This window comes from Mirounga angustirostris, unplaced genomic scaffold (genome assembly GCF_029215605.1).
Source record: "Mirounga angustirostris isolate CCGP_5_RB_7025 unplaced genomic scaffold, mMirAng1.0.hap1 SCAF_15, whole genome shotgun sequence".
Taxonomy (NCBI): Eukaryota; Metazoa; Chordata; class Mammalia; order Carnivora; family Phocidae; genus Mirounga; species Mirounga angustirostris.
Genome location: NW_026991723.1, coordinates 1,771,035 through 1,791,145, shown reverse-complemented (window position 1 = coordinate 1,791,145; position 20,111 = coordinate 1,771,035). Strand labels below are relative to the sequence as shown.

Below are 20,111 nucleotides of genomic sequence, written 5' to 3'. Positions count from 1 at the left end.
ATAATGTTGTTTTCCCACAGTCAGGATTCACTGGTCCAGGAATCAAGGGGTGGAAATGGGAGTAGCTCTACTCACTATTAACCATTGAGATCCTCTAGAAAAATTTTGCTTCTACCAGGAGACAACAATAATTCTGTTGACCTGGAAATTGAGACTCCATCTCCCCCAGCCACTTTCAGATCCTCATGCCTCTCAATAGGCAAAAAAGAGATCACTGTAGTGGTAGGGGTGATTGGTCCTGAATATTAAGGAGAAATTGGGCTGCTACTACAGAGTGGAGTTAAGGAAGGAGAGTGTCCAGAACATAGGAGATACCCTAGGACATCTCTCATGTCCTGTGATTAAAGTCAATGGAAAATTACAAATCAGGCAGAACTACTAATGGCCCATTGAAAAATGAAAGTTTGGGACACCTCATCTGGCAAAGAACCACGAGGTGAGGGGCTTACTGAAGGCAAAGAGAATACAGAATGGGTAGTGGAATAAGCTAGATATAAATACCAGCTACAACTACATGACCAATGAACTCTGTACAACCAAAAATGAACTAGCATTTCCCTACAAAGTTGTATCACATTAGGCAGAAGTATGACTTTGTTATCTTTATTTGGAGAATATGGTTTAAAGAGATGTATGTAGGTGTCAAGTTGACCAAGGGTGGGCTGTGATGGATAATTCTATGTGTTAACTTGGCTAGACTATAGTACCTACTTATTTAATCAAATACAAATCTAGGTATTTCTGTGAAGGCATTTTGTAGATGTAGTTAAAACATCTACCATCAGTTGACTTTAAGTAGAGATTACTCTTAGAAGTGTGGGTAAGTCTCATCCAGTGAGTTCAAGGCCATAACACCAAAATCTGAGGTTTCCCAGATAAGAAATTATGCCCTAAGCATGCTTACTTGCTTTTTTTTTTTTTTTTTTTTGCCTATTTACTCCTCTGGGAATCACGAGTTTATTCTTTATATCTGAATTTATCTCTGTATTTTGTTTATTTGTGCTTCCAAGCATACTTTTCACTGGGTTTTTAGCCTGCTGGCTTGTCCTGCAGATTCAGATCTGTCAGCGCCTTAATCATATGAGCCAATTCCTTAATAAACACACACACACACACACACACACACACACACCTATTGGTTCTATTTTTCTGGAGAACTCTAATACACTGAAGTTTCTTTGCTTTCTGTTTCATTTAGTTTCTGCCATTAAATACTTTTTTTATGTTCTTTTTCCTTGAGCATTTACTTATTTTTCCAACTTTCTGAGTGAAATGCTCATTTATTTCCAATATTAGTGTCAAATAGTGGTATCTTGGCTATTGATTTTCCTTTAGCATTTTAGTTCTCTATTTATGATATATATTGGGTTCATTGTTATCAAGTTATAAACGTTATTAGGCTTCCACTATGATTTCATTTCTTGACACATGAATTAATAGAATTTTGTTTAGTTTTCTAAGCATAAGAGGCTTTTTCTTATTTGTAATTTTATCGTATTTTGGTCTAGGAAATGTTAACATCAGCCCCCAGATGTTCATTTTGTATTTTTGTTCATCTTTTATTTTTCAAGATAAGTTATATACATTAAAATTGTATGATTTTCTAGAATTCCCGTGCTGGGGAGTGGGCATATATGTTAGTACAATGTGTCCTATTTCAGGGATCCTGATGTTTTATGAAAGGGGAAAAAAAACCCTAATATTTTTACTTTAGAAGTTGTGATAGAAGAGCTGAAGTTGGAAATGGGGAGTTTCTAATATTTGATTTCCCTCTGTACCCTGAATATTCTACGTTATGTCACTTATTTCTTAAAAAACAAACAAAATGCACAAAACCCTAAATGGTAGATATTATTACCAGTTTCAAGGATGACAAATATCTGTCCCTTGGATAGAATAAATATGAGTCATGTGCTTGGCTTGCAGGTATGTACACAAAAACATGGCCTCCGATATCCTGAGTCATGTATCTATTTGTGCTGCCTCTTCTCTTCCTGGAGCAATTCTTCTGAGAGTTACTAGCACATTTCAGTCTGGTTCCTTCTGGAATGGAGCCAGGAGACCAGAGAGGGGATGGTGCTGATTGCAAAACCCTATCCCTTCCAGGAGACCCAAGAGTGAGTAAGTAGTGGTTTGCTGAGGAAACCAGAATCTTCTTACACAGACTGAAAAGAAAGACCCCTTCATTCTATGCTCAGCTGGGCCAACCATAGGCCAGGCCTTCAGAGCCTCCAAAAGATTGTGTGGATTTAATAGAAAAAAAATTGTGCCCCATCTTTCTACCATTTTTAAAAAAGAAGGTGATTGGAGTTTTTTGTTCTCATATGGAACAGAAGCAGCACCACAGTTGCTTGGAATAAGAAAGGCCCATTTTCTATTCTGATCCCCCAAAACACACCACCACACAAACTTCCCTTGTGGCTTTCAGCTCTAGCCCTGGGAGATATAGCTAAGGCCACTGCACTTTATTGGAAATGTGGTGCTTATGAGGCCTAAGCATTTTTTTTCCTTTTTTGGGTAAAGTTTTGAGTTTATGTACAATTACTGAAGTACGACTTATTGGTCTGAAAAGTTATTCAGCACAAGAGCAGTAGTAGATCTTAAAAGTTCCTGAAAAAGAAATCTCCAGGTCCAGATGGTTTCATTGGAATATTTTACTGAACATTCGAAGAAGGATTATTAATACCAGGGTTATATAGTCTCTTCCAGAAAAGAGGAAGGAACATTTCCTAACTTATTTTATGAGGCCAATACTAACCTAATAGCAAAAGCAGACAGAGAAAATGTAAGAGTATAAAACTACAGACCAGTATCTCTCATGAAGATGCACACAAAAATTCTCAAAATTAGCAAATAGAACCCAACCATGTATAAAAAGAATTATATTATGAATTCAGTTTTCTTAGTGGTTATGTAAACACTCTGATCTAGAGTTTTGGGATGTGGTTTTTGAGGAATTGGTCGACTTCTTCAAAGATACAGAATTCATGACAGTAGTAAAATTGTTCATAGCACTCCCTTAACCCTTTTGATGGCTACCAGATCTGTAGTGATATCCCATTTCATTCCTGATTTTGATAATTTTTTTTTTAAGATTTTATTTATTCATGAGAGATAGAGAGAGCGAGGCAGAGGCAGAGGGAGAAGCAGGCTTCCCGCAGAGCAGGGAGCCTGATGCGGGACTCGATCCCAGGACCCTGGGATCATGACCTGAGCTGAAGGCAGATGCTTAACCGACTGAGCCACCCAGGCATCCCAGATAATTTGTGTTTTTGCTCTAATTTTTGTCATTCTTACAAGAGGTTAGTCAAGTTTATTTTACTTTTTAGAGAAACAGCATTTTATTCCTTTGATTTATCTATTTTTCTGTATGAACTACATTGATCTTTGCTCTTTATTCTCCCTATCCATTTGCTTCCTTTGGGTTTGTTCTACTTCTGAAGTTTCTTTAGGTATAAATTTGTTACTGGTTTGAAACATTTTTGTATGTATGATGTATTTACTGCTATATTTCCTCCTCATGGCGTTAGCTGCATCCCACAGATTGAGATGTTGTATTTCATTTTCATTCAGTGCAATATATTTTTTATTTCCTTTGAAACAACTTCCTGTTTGACCCATGGTTTAGTATGATGTTGTCAAATTTCAGAGTCTTTGTAAATTTTCCTGTTGTTACTTATGTCTAGTTTGATTCAACTGTAAAGAATATACTCTTTATTATTTTAATTCTTTCAAATTTGTTGAGGTGTGTTTTATGGACCAGAATATGGACTGTCTTGGTGAATACTCCACTGGTGTTTGAAAAACAAACATATTTTGTTGTTTTTGGATGGAGTGATATATATGTCAGATCCTGGTGCTTGATTATGGTGTTCAGCTCTACTACATCCTTGTTGATTTTTGTTCTGTAGTTCTCAGTTGCTGAGAACTCAACAATAATGACGAATTTTCTCAAAATCTGTTTCAGCTCTATCAGTTTTTGCTTCATGCATATTTGTTATTTGGTTCATTCACAGAATTGTTATACCATCCTGGTGCATTGATTCCTGTATTATATAACACCCCTCTTTGTCTCTGGTCAGTTTCTTTGCTGTGACGTCTATTGTATTTGATATTAATATGGGAACTTATGCTTTTTAAAATTGATTGCATGGTGTATATTTTCCCACCCTTTTTACTTTCAATCTATGTCACTGAACTTAATAAACAGTGTATAGTTGGGGAGTTTTTTTTAAATCCACCCTCACCAATCTTTGTCTTCTGATAGGTGTAATTAGAACCAGTCTTAAGGTAATTAATTACTGATGTGTTAGGGCTTAAGTTGGCCATTTTATTACTGAATTTAAATTTGTTTCCTCTAGGTCTCATTTTTCTGTTTCTCTTTTCTGTGGGTTATTTGGTAAGATTCCATTTGGATTCATTCTTCATGTATTTTAGTGTATCTCTTTGTATAGTTTTCTTAGTGGTTGCTCTGGGTATTACAATACACATAAGTCCTTATCACAGTCTCTCAGTATATTACCATTTGGAGTGAAGTGTGAAAATGTTATTTTTGTTTAGGGCCTTTTTCCCACTTTTAAACGTTGTTGTCTAGAGTATGAGGTGATAGTATAACTTTTGCTTCAATCATCACATGTAATTTTAAAAACGTGGGTAGAAGGAGGGCCTGTTTTATGTAGTCATATTTGTGCTCTTTTCATGGTATTTTCTTTCTTCCTGATGCTCCAGTATTTCTTTTATTATTTTCTCTGTTTGAAGAACTTTCTTTTAGCCGTTTTTTAAGGTCAGGTCTGCTAGCAACAAATTCTTAGTTTTCTTTCATCTGGGAATGTGTTTGTTAATTTTGCCTTCATTTTTGAAGGATGGTTTTGGCAGATATTTGGCAGATATGCAGAAGACTGCAGTTAACAGTCTTCTTTCAGCACTTGGAAGAAAAATGTTATGCTACATCCTTGTGACTGCCATGATTTCATGAGAAATCTGCTGTCATTTGAATTGGTGTCCCCCTATGGGTAATGAGACATTTCTCTGGGGTTGCTTTCAAGGTTTTTTTGTTTTGTTTTGTTTTTAGATTTCAGAATTTTAATTATGATGTCTTAGTATGGACTTCTTCCGATTTATGTTATTTGGTGTTCACTTGGCTTCTTGAATCTGCACATTTATGTTTCTTGCCAAATATGGGATGTTTCTGGTCATTTCTTCAAAATATTTCTTCAAGTATTTTCTCAATCCTACTTCCTTTCTCATTTTCTGGGACTTGACACAAATGTTAGCTTTTTTTGTTCTTGTCGCAAAGATTTTTTTTTCAGTCTTTCTTCTCCATTGTTCAGATTTGCTAAATTCTATTAATCTGCCCTCAAATTCTACAATTACATTTTCTGTCATATCAACTCTACCATTAAGCCCATCCAATGAGCTTTTAAATTCTCTATTTTTTAGTTCTATAATTTTCAGTTGAACTTTGGTGTAACTTGTTTTTGTTTTTTGTTCTTGAGATCTTGTATTTTTTCATTTGTTTCAAGAGAACTTGTGATTGCTCAAAGCATTTTTATGATGGCTGCTTTAATATCCCTGTCAAATAGTTCCAGCATCAAACTTATCTCAGTGTTGGTGTGAGTTGATTGTCTTTTCTCATTTAAGTTGTGATTTCCTGGTTTTTGGTATGATGAGTAACTTTCTATTGCATCCTGCACATTTAGCTGTTAAGAGACTCTGGGTCATATTTAAACCTTTGATTTTAGCAGGCAGTCACCCTGCTTTTAGGTTAGCTCCCAGATTGCAGCCTATGATCCAATGACAGTATAGTTTTCAGAACTCTTGCAATGCTGTTTAGGTCTACTTGGCTTATTTGGTACCACCGTTCCTTCCACTTTTTCCGGCTGGTGTTGGGAGTGTGGAAGGAGTTCTCCAAAAACAGGCTGCTTGGTGTCTCTAGATAGGGGAAGGGATGCTCTGGCCCAAAAGGGAAGCAAAAGCTTCACAGGTTGAGCTGTTAAATGTGTCAGGATCCCCATTTCCAGTGCCTCCTGGCAACCTGTTGTCTGCCAGTAAGGGAGATGGATCTCTTCTTGGGCTGGGCAGTTTAGCAGGGATGTCCTTGCTGGTGCCACCCAGCTAAGTGTCTTGCTTAGATGGGGAATCTCAGGTCTCTAGAGATAGAGTACTTCCTGGAACAGGTGTTTCTGTGGCAGGACCGACCCTCCCTGGCTATGTTGGGTCTAGGTTGGGGAGGGGAGTCTCAACCCTGTGAGATAAGAAAGCATTTCCCTTAATCATTCCCACCTGCTGGTGCTGCTGGGCTCACCTGGTGTTGTCAGCAGGACTTCTGTTCCATCCAGGGAGGAATGGACCTACCTGGGCTGTCTTTTGGTAGTTTGGGAGCCATAAAACACTGTGCCACTTTGTTCTGTGGGGTGGGGGATGTAAGAAGCACTAATTACAAGGTGCGTTCTCCAGGAGATAGAGCTTAATTCCCTTGTCTTGGAGTATGGACTGGACTTACAGATTACTTCCAACTAATGGGGTATGGAAAGAGAAATGGCAAGTTTATAGTGGAGAGTCCTGGTAGCCACCACTTTTACAAAGTGACCAAGATTACATCACCATGAATAAATCTTGTTGGTATCATGTACCCTTTAATATGATATAGTAAGGATATTTCACTTCTGTGGTATTCTAGAAAATCTATAATGCAAATCTAGTAATGAGAAAATATCACACAATTCCAAACTGTGAGGTTCTATAAAATATTTGACCAGCTCTCTTTAAGTATCCAGGTCATGGAATGCAGAGAACTGTCATAGATTGGAGGAGACTAAAGAGACATGAGAATAAATGCAATATGGGATCCTAGACTGGATCCTAGATCACAAAAAGGACAATAATGGAAAATCTGAATAGTTCCCAATAGTGCTGTCCTAAAGTTAATTTCATAGCTTTGATAAAAACACTGTGATATGAGATATTAGTAGGAGGAAAAAAAATGTAGTTACCAGTTGGCCATTGGCATTCTCCTGTAAGCAGCAGACTGCACTTATTTGTATACTTACTCCTGATCATGTCTCTTGCCCACTTTCTGTGGCATTTCTGGTCTTTTGATTTTTGAAAGTTCTTGTAAAATGGGGATATTAACCCTTTATTTGTGAAATATGTTAGATTTTCCTTCCAGAAGGAAGGAAATTTGTCTTTTGGTATTACTTTTGATATTTTTGACATGTAAAATTTTGGGGTTTTTTTTTTGTGTGTGTATTAATCTTTTATTGCCTCTGGATTTTAAGCCAGGAAAAACCTCTGGGCCTGGGGAAAAGGACAAGGCCTATCCTGGGCTGGACACTTGTCAGGCTCTGGGGATCCAAGAGTGAGAGGCAGGCTAAAGGGACAGTACTTTGGACTGGGTATAAAGACAGGTGCTCTAGCTCCTCTGACTGGAGGATTAGGGAGGGTCATGGAAGAAAGGCCCCAAGTCCTCAGGCTGGATCACTGGTACATGGGTGTGGCTAACAGGATGCAGGGCTGGGGGTACAAGAAGATGCCCCTACTGGCATTGTTGGAGGACCTAAGAAAGGGTGATGATGAGGGCCCTCCCCACACTCAGGGCCACAGTTAAGAACAAATAGACAGTGACCCTCCATGTCTCCTGAGGTTCAGGATCATGGGGTTCTTGACAGCTGAAGGAATGAGGTATATGATCAGGTTCAGCTTTGTAAGGAAGCAGTTTATTAAACAGACCTGGGTGTGGAGGAGGGCTTAGAAAGGTGTGTCCAACACCCCCCCACCCACACACACAACACACACACACCCCTGGCCACTGAGAGGACCAGCATGCTTCCTGCATTCCACTTCAGGAAAGTGCAGCACCGCCCAGTGCTTCCTGCTGGCTTCACACTCCTGGGAAAGAAAAGATCAGGACCCTTTATGGCAGGAGTTGAGGGCCAGGTAGGAATTCGGGGAGTCCAGAGGGCAGTGTTATGAACTAAATTTTCCCCAAAAAAAGTCCATGATGAAGCCCTTTCCTAATGTGACAGTATTTGGTCCAGGACCTAAGGAAATATTGAAAGTTAAATTATGTTGTAAGGGTGGAGCCCAGATCTTACAAGAGTAAGGGACACCAGAGTTCACTTGCTCTCTGGCACATGTGTAGGGGAATGGCCACGTGAGGAGAAGGTACCACCTGCCAGCCAGCAGGCAAAGTTCAGTAGGTCAGGGCGATCTTGGACTTCCAGTCTCTGGTTTTGTTATGGCAGCCCTGGTAAAAGAATATACAGTTTTGGTACTGAGTGGTGTGCTACTATAAATATGAAAAACTATGGAGGTGGTTTTGGAACTGGGTGGTGGGTAGAGGGTGGATGGGTTTAGAGGTGCTTGCTGGAGAAAGCCGGGGTTGCCTCAAGGAGACTATGGTAGGAAAAGGGAAATTAGAAGTGATTCTGCTGTGGCCTCAGACAGAAATGTGGAACATTACTGGAAACTAAAGGAAAGGCAATCCTGATTATAAAGCAGCAAAGAATGTGGCTGGGTTGTGTTCCAGTGTTTAGTGGAGGATCAAAATCTTAGGTGACAGAAGTGACGAATTCTTAGCTGAGGAGATTTCTAAGCAAGGTGTTGAAAGGTATACCTGTTTTGTTGCTCCTCCTAGAAATATGTGAGGAGGGAGGTAAATTGAAGGAACTGTTTAGCAAAAAGGAGCCAGAACTTGAAGATTTTGAGAATTCTTAGCCTATCCATATTGTGAAAATGAGAAAGCCTGTTCTAGAGAGAATACCAGTGGTGTTGTTGGACAGTCATTTGATAAAGAGATTAGTTTGGAACCAGTTGATGCTCAGTGGTAACTACGAGGCTGTACTAAGGATGGTACAGACGGGACACAGCAAAGGCCGGCTGTCAGACTTCTGTGGTGCTACCCACCAAGAGGAGGAAACAGTGACCCTGACAGTGAAACAGATCAGTTGGTCTGACATTCCCGTGGTGGGCCTGGAGGGTGAATGCCTCCATGGTCTCAGGGGGTTGCATACTGCTGTCAGCCTGCTGCTGCCACCTCAGCAGGACCAGAGGGCAAAGCATCCTACCAGACATTATTCTCAAGCCTTTAAAACCTAATAGAATTTGCTTGCTAGGTCACAGATGTGCTTGGGACCCATCAATCTTTTCTTGTTTCCCCTTGTGGAAAGGGAATGCAAATTCTACATCTTTGGTAACTTGTCTGGTTTGCCTCAGGATGAAACATACCCCTAGCCTCACGCACACTTGATTTACATGAGATTTTGGACACAGTCAATGCTGGAATGGGTCAACACTTTGGGAGCTGTTAAGAACATGCTGTGGATGTGAGAAGAACACGAATTTCGGGGGTCCAGGAGGCTGTTATGGACTGAATTGTTCCAAATTCCTATGTTGAAGCCAGAACCCACAGTGTGACCTCGTTTGGTGACAGAGTGGGGCCCTAACCCAGTAAGGCTGTTGTCCTTAGAACAAGTGCACAAAGACCATGCGAGGACACAGTAAGGATGTAGGCATCTGTCAACGGAGGAGAGAGGCTTCGGTAGAAACCAAAGTGCACACATTGATCTTGGACTTCCAGTCCCAAGAACTGTGAGAAAATTGTTCTTTGACCATCAAGTTTGAATTGTTCTTTGGCCATCAAATTTGTGGTGTTTCTTTATGGCAGCCCTAGCAAATTAAAACACATTGCTAGCACATAAAGTAAACCATAAATCAACTATCTTCCAATCACTGAAAGAACACATTTTTTCCTCCACTGCATCTGAGGAAAGTGGAACATCTCCTAGTGCTTTCTGCCATCTTCACACTCAGGAGGAAAGGAAAGGTCAGGAGAGCAGCTCTTGAGGTGGGAGGCGATGGCCAGACTTGGTCCTCCTGTGTCTGTGAAGGTGAGACTTCTGGCTAAAGGCTCGACCGCATTCCCTGCACACATATGGCTTCTCTCCTGAGTGGGTGCGCTGGTGTCTGACAAGGGCTGACCTGAAGCCGAAGCCTCGCCCACATTCACTGCATACACATGGCTTCCCCACTGAGTGTGCCCTCTGGTCAGAGGTGAAGTGAGACTTCTGGCCAAGTCCTTGCTCACATACTCCATACACATCAGCCGCCTCCTCTAAGTGTGTCCTCTGGTGTCTGGTGAGGAGTGACTTGAAGCCAAAGGTGCGTCCACACTCCGGGCACAGATAAGGCTTCTCCCCTGTGTGCGTCCTCTGGTGTCTGATGAGGGTGACCTTTTGACCAAAGCCACGCCCACACTCCGGGCACAGGTAAGGCTTCTCCCCTGTGTGTGTCCTCTGGTGTCCCATGAGGGAGACTTTCTGGCTAAAGCCACGCCCACACTCTGGGCACAGGTAAGGCTTTTCTCCTGTGTGCGTCCTCTGGTGTCTGACAAGGGTGACCTTCTGGCGAAAGCCATGCCCACACTCAGCACAGACATAAGGCTTCTCCCCTGAGTGTGTGACTTGATGACTGAGGAGTAGTGCCTGCTGCCTGAAGCCACGCCCACACTCAAGGCACAAGAAGGGCCTTTCGCCCGAATGTGAGCTGCGATGTTGGAGGAGTGATGCCTTCTGGCAGAAGCCTCTCCCACATTCAGGACACACAAAGGGCTTCTCCTCCAAGTGTGTCCTCTGATGCAGGATGAGGGCAATCTTTTGGCGAAAACCTCGCCCACATTCCTGACATTCAAAGGGCCTCTCCCCAGAGTGTATCTTCTTGTGGTTGGTAAGTGAGGAAGTGTACCTAAAGTGGCGCCCACACTCCCGGCACACATAAGGCTTCTCCCCTGAGTGTTTCCTCTGGTGGATGGTGAGGGAGGACTTGCGGCCAAAGCCTCGCCCACACTCCCTACAGCTGTAAGGCTTCTCCCCTGAGTGTGTCCTCTGGTGCTTGGTGAGGTCTGACTTCTGACAGAAGCTTCTGCCACATTCAGGGCATACATGATGCTTCTGGAGGCTCAAGAAGCTAGATTTGGTACCAAGTCCCAGTCTGTATTTTCCACACATGGTTGCCTCAGATGCTGCAAGGCCTGCCTCCTCAGGATGCCCAGCTCTGTTGCCTTCTACCCAGTCTACTGGCCAGTCCTGAGAGGGTCTGAAGAGCACCCTGGAAACCCCACTCAGCCGGAGTCTCCCCTCCATGCCTCCATCGTCCGCTTGTTCACTTGAGCAGTTTGGAGCTTCCACTGGGATGGGGCTTCCTGCGTATGAGCTTGGGAAGATCTGAGGAAGGTGACCACACAGCACATACTGTTCGAGGAACTGGGTACTGGAAAAGGTCACCGGGCAGGAATGGCCCCATGGCCGGAATTCTGTCCCTGGTTCTGCTGGAGAGAAAACGATGGTCAGAATCACCACAGGTACCTTGTGAATGGTTGGTTCCACCTGCCCAACAGTCATTCCTCAGCTGTTCCCGCAACCAAGACATCCTTTACATACCTACCTTCCATCCCTCGCTGACACATTAATGCGTATCTTATTGCAACACAGAAGACACTCATGATGAGCCAGTTCCAACTACCAGCCCAGCAAGAAAGCATCATAGGCAGCGTGAGCCTATAAACTGCTGCCATTAGAGTTACACACTTTCCCCCCAATACAGTTTTCTGCAAGCCAAAGCTAACGCAAACATTATCCACAAATATATGCTTCCACTGAGAAACTAGGTGACTCATGGGGGAGGTAGTGCAAGATGGTAGAATAAGAGGACCCTAAGCTCACCCAGTCCCATGTTTACAACTAGATATCACTCATATCCAAGTCTGTAAACTGGAGAGTGATCTGAAGACACGCAAAACAAACTCCATGACTCACATTTGAGAGGTTATGAAGGGCAGAAACAGTGGCTGGAAGCTGCCGGAAGGATGGAACTGTGGTCATGGAAAGGAGAAAGCATCATAGAGCCCACACAGAGCAAGCAAATCCCTATAATGTCTGGCCTTGAAAACCAGAGGGGCTGAATTCCGTGAGTTTGTATAACCAGTGGGATTTGGAGCTTTAAAAGTCAGCCACGCCAGTGCTAGGCAAGTGATAGCCAGAGCCTGCCCCTAAAGTGACAGCAGCCCAAGGAGAGGCAACATAGAAGCGACAGCTTGCACAACGGGAGGGAGATCTGTTTATACTGATTTCGGAGCATGTTGGGGGACTTCTCTGGGAACAAAGGAGCTGACAGGTGCCATTTTCCTCCCCACCCCCCAGCACAGAGGGCCACCTGTGGGACACGGGGCTACACAGACACTTGCTACCTAATCTGCTAGCAGTGTACCACACCCCTGTATTCTCCTGAGGATTTGCCCACGCCAAGCCAGCTGGCCTCAGGCCTGGGCTTAGCAAAAATTCTGTTAATGCGCTGTGCCTCTGTGGCCGCTGCATTTCTTTGGGGGATCTGGATTAGGACTAGCAGCTCATGCATGCCCTGGTCAGTTGCTGCACACCTGAAGCCACTGCTGCTCCTGTGCACTTTATCCCTGGCTGCCACCTTGCTTTGGGGGATCGGCCTAGGACTAGTGGCCCAGTGCAAATTTTGCTGACATTGTGCATGCCATGCCCAGCCACCATAGGCTCCCAGCTGCCATGTGTCCATTGATGGCCACCTCAGCTGCTTGAGTTACCCCAGGCCACTGCTGCTAATGTACACCATGCCCCTGGCAATTACCACACTTTGAGTCACTAGTCCTAGGCCAGATTCCCCAATGCAAATTTTGTTAACACCACCACCCTACCCCTGAGCTCTCCCTTGGTCACTCCCCTTCAGAGCCAGCCTACCTGGGTCTCTCTCACACCACAGATAGCAATAGAGTCAGTGCAGAGTCTGGACTGAAAGGAAAAGCTACTCCAACACAACAGCAAGATGCAGGCAACACACATAGGAGACCCCTCTAAAACACCAGGTCCTGGTGAACAGGGAACACTGCAGGGGCACTGCTTTCAAGAGGAGATATACCTGAGTTTCCTAACACACAGAAACAGAGTTAGACAAAATGAGGCAGCAGGGGGAGTATGTCCCAAATGAAAGACCATGACAAAAACACAGCAGGAGACCTAAACAAAACAGAAGTAGTTAGAGAATTTAAAGTAATGATCATAAAGATACTGGACTTAAGAATGAAGGACATCAGTGAGACCCTTGAGAACTCAATAAATGAAACTAAACTACAATGGATAGAATAAATAGTAGGCTACAGGAAGGAGAGGAATGTATTAGTGACCTGGAGGATAGAGTAATGTAAAGCAGTCAACCTAAGCAGATGAGAGACAAATACTGCATAGAGAATAGACTTAGAGACCTCAGTGACTCCATCAAGCATAGTAACATTTGCATCTACTGGGATCCCAGAAGAAGATAAAGGGGGGAAGAGAAGAAATTATAGCTGAAAATTTCCTAAATCTGGGGAGGGAAAAAGAAATTCAGATTCAGGAGGTACAGAGCCCTCAACAAAATCAACCCAAGGAGGTCCACAGCAGGACACACTGTAATTAAAATGTCAAGAAATACTGGGTAAAGAATTTTAAGGTTGTGGGCGCCTGGGTGGCTTGGGTGGTTGAGCGTCTGCCTTTGGCTCGGGTCGTGGTCCCAGGGTCCTGGGATCGAGTCCCACATCGGGCTTCCTGCTCCTTGGGAGCCTGCTTCTCCCTCTGCCTCTCTTTCTCTGTCTCTCATGAATAGGTAAATAAAATCTTAAAAAAAAAAAAAAAGAATTTTAAGGTTGCAAAAGAAAAGAAGACCTACATACACAGGGAAAGCCCATAAGGGTATTAGATTTTTGCAGGCCAGAAGGGAGTGGCATGATATATTCAAAATGCTGAAAGGGAAACTTCTGCAGCCAAAAATACTTTATATCCAGCAAAGCCATCATTCAGAATAGGAGAGATAGAGTTTCCCAGACGAAAACTACAGTAGTATGTGACCACTAAGCCAGCTGTAGAAGAAAAGTTAGGGTGTGAAAAGTAAAAAACGCACAAAAGCAGTAAAAGTATTTCTGTAAATGTCAGTCAAGGGATTAGTAAAATAAAAGGATGTAAACTAGGACAGCATATACCTAAAACATGGAGGGGAGGGAAGGAGTAAAGAATGACCATCAGCATAAAATAGACTGCTGTATGCAGAAGATGTTATATATAAATCAAATGGTAAACATAAATCAACAGTAATAGATAAGCAAAACATGAAGAATCTAAGCATATCACTAAAGAAAACCAACAAACCATGAAAGAAAAAGAAGAATCAGGAAAAAAAGCTACAAATACAACCACAAAACAGGTTAACAAACTGGCAATACAGATCTATCAATAATTACTTTCAATGTAAATGTACTAAATGCTCCACTCAAAAGACATAGTGTGACAGATTAAAAAAAAAAAAAAATCTGTAAGCTGCCTACCAGAGACTCATTTCAGACCTAAAGACACATGAAGATTGAAAGTCTTGAGGGGAAGGAGATCATGCAAATGGATGTCAAAAGAAGGGTGGGTAGCAGTACTTACATCAGACAAAATAGACTATAAAAGTCTGTAAAAAGAGACAAAGAAGGATACTATATAATAGTAAAGGAGGCAATCCAACAAGAAGATACAATAATTGTAAATGGTTATGTACCCAACATGGCAGCACCCAAATATATAAAAGAGTTAAGAACAAACAGTAGGGGACTTTAACACCCCACTTACATCAATGGACAGATCATCCAAACAAAAGCAACAAGGAAACAGTGGCTTTGATTGGCACATGGGAACAGATGGATTTAACATATATTCAGAACATTCCATTCTAAAACAGCAGAATACACATTCTTTTCAAGTGCACATGGAACATCCTCCAGAACAGATCATATATTAGGCCACAAAACAAGCCTCAACAAATTCAAAAAGACTGAAGTCATCCCATGCATCTTTTCCAACCATAACACTATGAAACTAGAAATCAACCATAAGAAAAGATCTGGAAAGACCACAGATACATGAGGGTAAATAACATGCTACTAAACAATGAATGGGTCAACTGAGAGATCAAAGAATAAATCAAAAAGTATATGGAAACAAATGAAAACATAATGGTCCAAAACCTTTGGGCATGTAGCAAAAGCTGTTCTAAGAGGAAAGTATATGCAATACAGCCCTACCTGAAGAAGCAAGAAAAATCTCAACCTAACGTTACCAGAGCTAGAAAAAGAACAAAACACCACCCAAAACCAGCAAAGGGAAGGAAATAATAAAGGTTAGAGCAGAAATAAATGATATAGAAACCAAAAAAACGAGCTGGTTCTTTGAAAACATCAAGAAAACTGACAAACCCCTAGTCAGACTCATCAAAAAGCAAAACAAAACAAACTCAAAATTAGAAATGAAAGAGGAGAAATAACAACCAACATCACAGAAATACAGTTGTTAAAAAGAGTATTATGAAAAACTATATGCCAACAAATTAGACAACCTAGAAGAAATGGATAAATTCCTAGGAACATATAACCTACCAAAACTGAAGCAGGAAGAAATAGAAAATTTGAAGAAACCAGTTAGCAGTAAGGAGATTGAATCAGTAACCAAAAAACTTCAACAAACAAAAGTCCAGGACCAGACAGCTTCACTGTTGAATTCTACCAGAGATTTTTTTTAAAGATTATTTGAGAGAGAGAGAGCACAGAGGGAGAAGGAAAGCAGACTCCCCACTGAGCAGAGAGCCCGAGGCAGGGTTTGATCCCAGGATCCCGAGATCAAGAGCTGAGCCAAAGGCAGACACTTAACCAACTCAGCCACCAAGGTGCCCCTCTAGCAAAGATCTGAAGAATAGTTAACCTTGGGGCAGCTGGGTGGCTCAGCTGGTTAAGCGTCTGCCTTTGGCTTGGGTCATGATCCCAGGGTCCTGGGATTGAGACCCGCGTTGGGCTCCATACTCAGCGGGGAGCCTGTTTCTTCCTCTCCTTCTGCCTGCTGCTCCCCCTGCTTGTGCTCTCTCTGTCAAATAAATAAAATCTATTTAAAAAAATACTTAACCTATTCTTCTCAAATTCATTCTATGAGGCCAGTATCACCCTGATACCAAAACCAGATAAAAACACCATACAAAAGGGAACTACAGGTCAGTATCTCTGATGAACATAGATATAAAAATCCTTCACAAAATACTAGCAAAGAGAATCCAAGAATACATTTAAAAAATCATTCACGATGGGGAAGAAAAGATGGCGGAGGAGTAGGGGACCCTATTTCAAGTGGTCCCCGGAATTGAGCTGAATATCTACCAGACTACTCTGAGCACCCACGAAATCAGCCTGAGATGTAAGAAGATCTGGATCTCTACAAACAGAATATCGCAGGCGGTTGGTTTGGAGGTATGAAGCAGGGAGCCGTGATTCTGTGGGCAGATGTCAGGATAAACAGCAGTGGGAGAGAGCCTGGCCATAAGGATCCTACACTGCTGGTGAGTGACAGCCTCGCTCGCTGGGGACGGGGCACAGACTCGCAGACCGGTAGCGGCAGGGAAAGGACTTTAGGGCAGCCCCTGAGACGGAAACCCAGAGTAGCGGGGTCACGCATATGAACTGGGAGTGGCTGGCGGTTTTAGGAGCACAAAGGGCAGAGACGTGCCCCAAACTGGAGGCAGGACTGGGAGCGCTGCAGAGGGGCGCACAAGCCAGGACGCTGCAGTTTATAGCAGCACAGACAGAAATGGAGACAGTATGGCCTGGAGAGCTCACTGAAGAACAGACTGCAGTCTCTCTGCTCTGAGGCAGAGGGCTGGAAGTGGTCTCTTCTGCTCTGACTCATGGAAGAGACATGGAGAGCCGCCAGGGAAAGCCACCAGAGAACAAAAGCCCCAAAAACTGATTCCCGCTGAGCCTATTCCCCCGCCACAGGGGGGCAGGGCAAATCCGCCCAAATAGAGTTGCCTGAGTAACAGTGCAGCAGGCACCTCCCCCAGAAGACAGGCTGAGAGAACAAGAGGCCAGCAACCCTAAGGTCCCTTTAAAACAGGTGCATCTTGCTGGGGTTCTGGTCAATAATTTGGACTCTATACATTCCCTCAAACACCCATCAACAGAATGACTAGGAGGAGGAACCCCCAAAATAGAAAAGACTCAGAGATTATGACTTATGCTGCAGATTTACAAATGGATGCAGATATAACCAAGATGTCAGAGATGGAATTCAGGGTAGCAATTGTGAAGACAATAGCTAGAATGGAGAAATCGATTAATGGCAACATAGAGTCTCTAAGGGCAGAAATGAAAGCTGAAATAGCAGAACTTAAAAATGCTATCAGTGAGATCCAATCCAATCTCGATAATCTAACAGCTAGGGTAAGTGAGCCTGAAGAATGAATAAGGGACCTGGAAGACAATATAATAGATAAAAAGGGAGAGAGGAGGCCAGGGAAAAACAACTCAGAACCAATGAAAATAGAATCAGAGAAATAAGTGACACCATGAAGTGTTCCAGTATCAGAATAATTGGAATCCCAGAGGGAGTGGAGAGAGAGAGAGGACTAGAAGATGTATTTGAGCAAATCATAGCTGAGAACTTCCCTAATCTGGGGAATGAAACAAACATTTGCATCCTACAGGCAGAGAGGACCCCTCCCAAGATCAAGGAAAACAGGCCTACACCCCAGCATGTAACAGTAAAACTTGCAAATCTTAGAACCAAGGAAACCATCTTAAGGGCAGTTAGAGGGAAGAGATTCCTTACGTACAGAGGGAGGAACATCAGAATAACATCAGACGTATCCACAGAGACCTGGCAGACCAGAAAGGCCTGGTAAGACACATTCAGGGTACTAAACAAGAAAAACATGCAGCCAAGAATACTTTATCCAGCAAGGCTATCATTTAGAATGGATGGAGAGAGGCAGAGCTTCCAAGACTGGCAGAAACTGAAAGAATATGTGACCACTAAGCAGGCCCTGCAAGAAATATTAAGAAGGGTTCTATAAAAAGAGAAAGACTCCAAGAGTGATATACAACAGAAATTTACAGGGACAATCTATAAAAACGTCTTCACAGGCAACATGACAATTAATTCATATCTTTCAATAATCACGCTCAACATGAACGGCCTAAATGCTCCCATAAAACGGCACAGGGTTGCAGACTGGATAAAAAGAACTCATCCATATGCTGTCTACAAGAGACTCATTTTGAACCTAAAGATACATCCAGACTGAAAGTGAAGGGATGGAGATCCATCTTCCATGCCAACGGACCTCAAAAGAAAGCTGGGGTAGCAATTCTTCTATCAGGCAAATTAGATTTTAAACTAAAGTCTGTAATTAGAGAGGCAGAAGGACACTGTATCATTCTTAAAGGGTCTATCCAAGAAGAAGATCTAACAATTGTAAATATCTATGCCCCCAACATGGGAGCAGCCATCTACATAAGCCAACTGTTAACCAAAACAAAGAGTCATATTGATAACAATACATTAATTGTAGGAGACCTCAATACTCCTCTCTCAGCAATGGACAGATCATCTAAGCAGAAAATCAACAAGGAAACAAGAGCTTTGAATGATACACTGGACCCGATGGATCTCATAGATATATACATAACATTCCACCCTAAAACAACAGAATACACATTCTTCTCGAGCACACATGGAACTTTCTCCAGAACAGAGCACATACTGGGTCACAAATCAGGTCTCAACCGATAACCAAAAAAGAGAGATTATTCCCTGCATCTTCTCAGAACACAATGCTTTAAAACTGGAACTCAATCAGAAGAAAAAAATTTGGCAGAAATTCAAACACTTGGAAGCTAAAGACCACTCTGCTCAAGAATGTTTGGGTCAACCAGGAAATCAAAGAACTTAAACAATTCATGGAAATCAATGAGAACGAAAACACATTAGTCCAAAACCTATGGGATACTGCAAAGGCGGTCCTAAGGGGGAAATACACAGCTATCCAAGCCTCACTCAAAAAAATAGGAAAATCCCGAATTCACCAACTAACTCTCCACCTTAAAGAACTAGAGAAAAAGCAACAAACGATGCCTAAGCCACACATTAGAAGAGAAATAATTAAAATTAGAGCAGAGATCAATGAATTAGAAACCAGAAACACAGTCAATTAGATCAACGAAACTAGAAGTTGGTTCTTGAAAGAATAAGATCGATAAACCACTGGCCAGACTTATCCAAAAGAAAAGAGAAAGGACCCAAATTAATAAAATTAAAAATGAAAGGGGAGAGATCACGACTAACACCAAGGAAATAGAAACAATTATTAGAAATTCTTATCAACAACTATACGCCAATAGACTGAGCAATCTGGATGAAATGGATGCCTTCCTGGAAACCTATAAGCTGCCAAGACTGAAACAGGAAGAAATCAACAACCTGAATAGGCCAATAACCAGTAACGAGATTGAAGCAGTGACCAAAAACCTCCCAAAACCCAGAGTCCAGGGCCTGATGGATTCCCTGGGGAATTATACCAAACATTCAAAGAAGAAATAATACCTATTCTCCTGAAGCTATTTCAAAAAACAGAAACAGAAGGAAAACTTCTAGACTCATTCTATGAGGGCAGCATTACCTTAATCCCCATACCAGGCAAAGACCCCATCAAAAAGGAGAATTTCAGACTGATATCCCTGATGAATATGGATTCCAAAATCCTCAACAAAATCCTAGCTAATAGGATCCAACAATACATTAAAAGGATCATCCACCACGAGCAAGAGGGATTTACCCTCGGGATGCAAGGGTGGTTCAACATTTGCAAATCAATCAATGTGATAGAACACATTAATGAACACATTAAAAAGAGGAGGGAAAAGAACCATATGGTCCTCTCAATTGATGCAGAAAAAGCATTTGACAAAATACAACATCCTTTCCTGATTAAAACGCTTCAGAGCATAGGGATAGAGGGAACATTCCTCAAGTTCATAAAATCCATCTATGAAAAACCCACAGCGAATATCATCCTCAATGGAGAAAAACTGAGAGCCTTTCCCTGAAGATCAGGAACACGTCAAGGGTGCCCACTCTCGCCACTATTGTTCAACATAGTACTAGAAGTCCTAGCAACAGCAATCAGACAACAAAAAAGAAATAAAAGGCATTCAGATTGGCAAACAAGAAGTCAAACTCTCTCTTTTCGCAGACGACATG

The 20,111-nt window shown here is 42.2% G+C and overlaps 1 protein-coding gene across 20 annotated transcripts in view; it reads right to left on the bottom strand.

The window, feature by feature from the left end:
* Positions 1–7,693: 7,693 nt before the first annotated feature.
* The window catches only part of ZNF169 (zinc finger protein 169), a 159,478-nt gene continuing 147,060 nt past the window's right edge, over positions 7,694–20,111 (bottom strand). For 17 of the 20 annotated variants that reach the window (XM_064579343.1, XM_064579345.1, XM_064579341.1 and 14 more), the window contains one exon: positions 7,694–11,323. In XM_064579343.1, coding sequence (XP_064435413.1) covers positions 9,825–11,323 — 1,499 coding nt within the window. In that variant the 3' untranslated portion in view covers positions 7,694–9,824. The remainder of the gene's footprint in view (positions 11,324–20,111) is intronic. The other 3 variants (XM_064579356.1, XM_064579357.1, XM_064579352.1) reach the window with 1 other exon arrangement.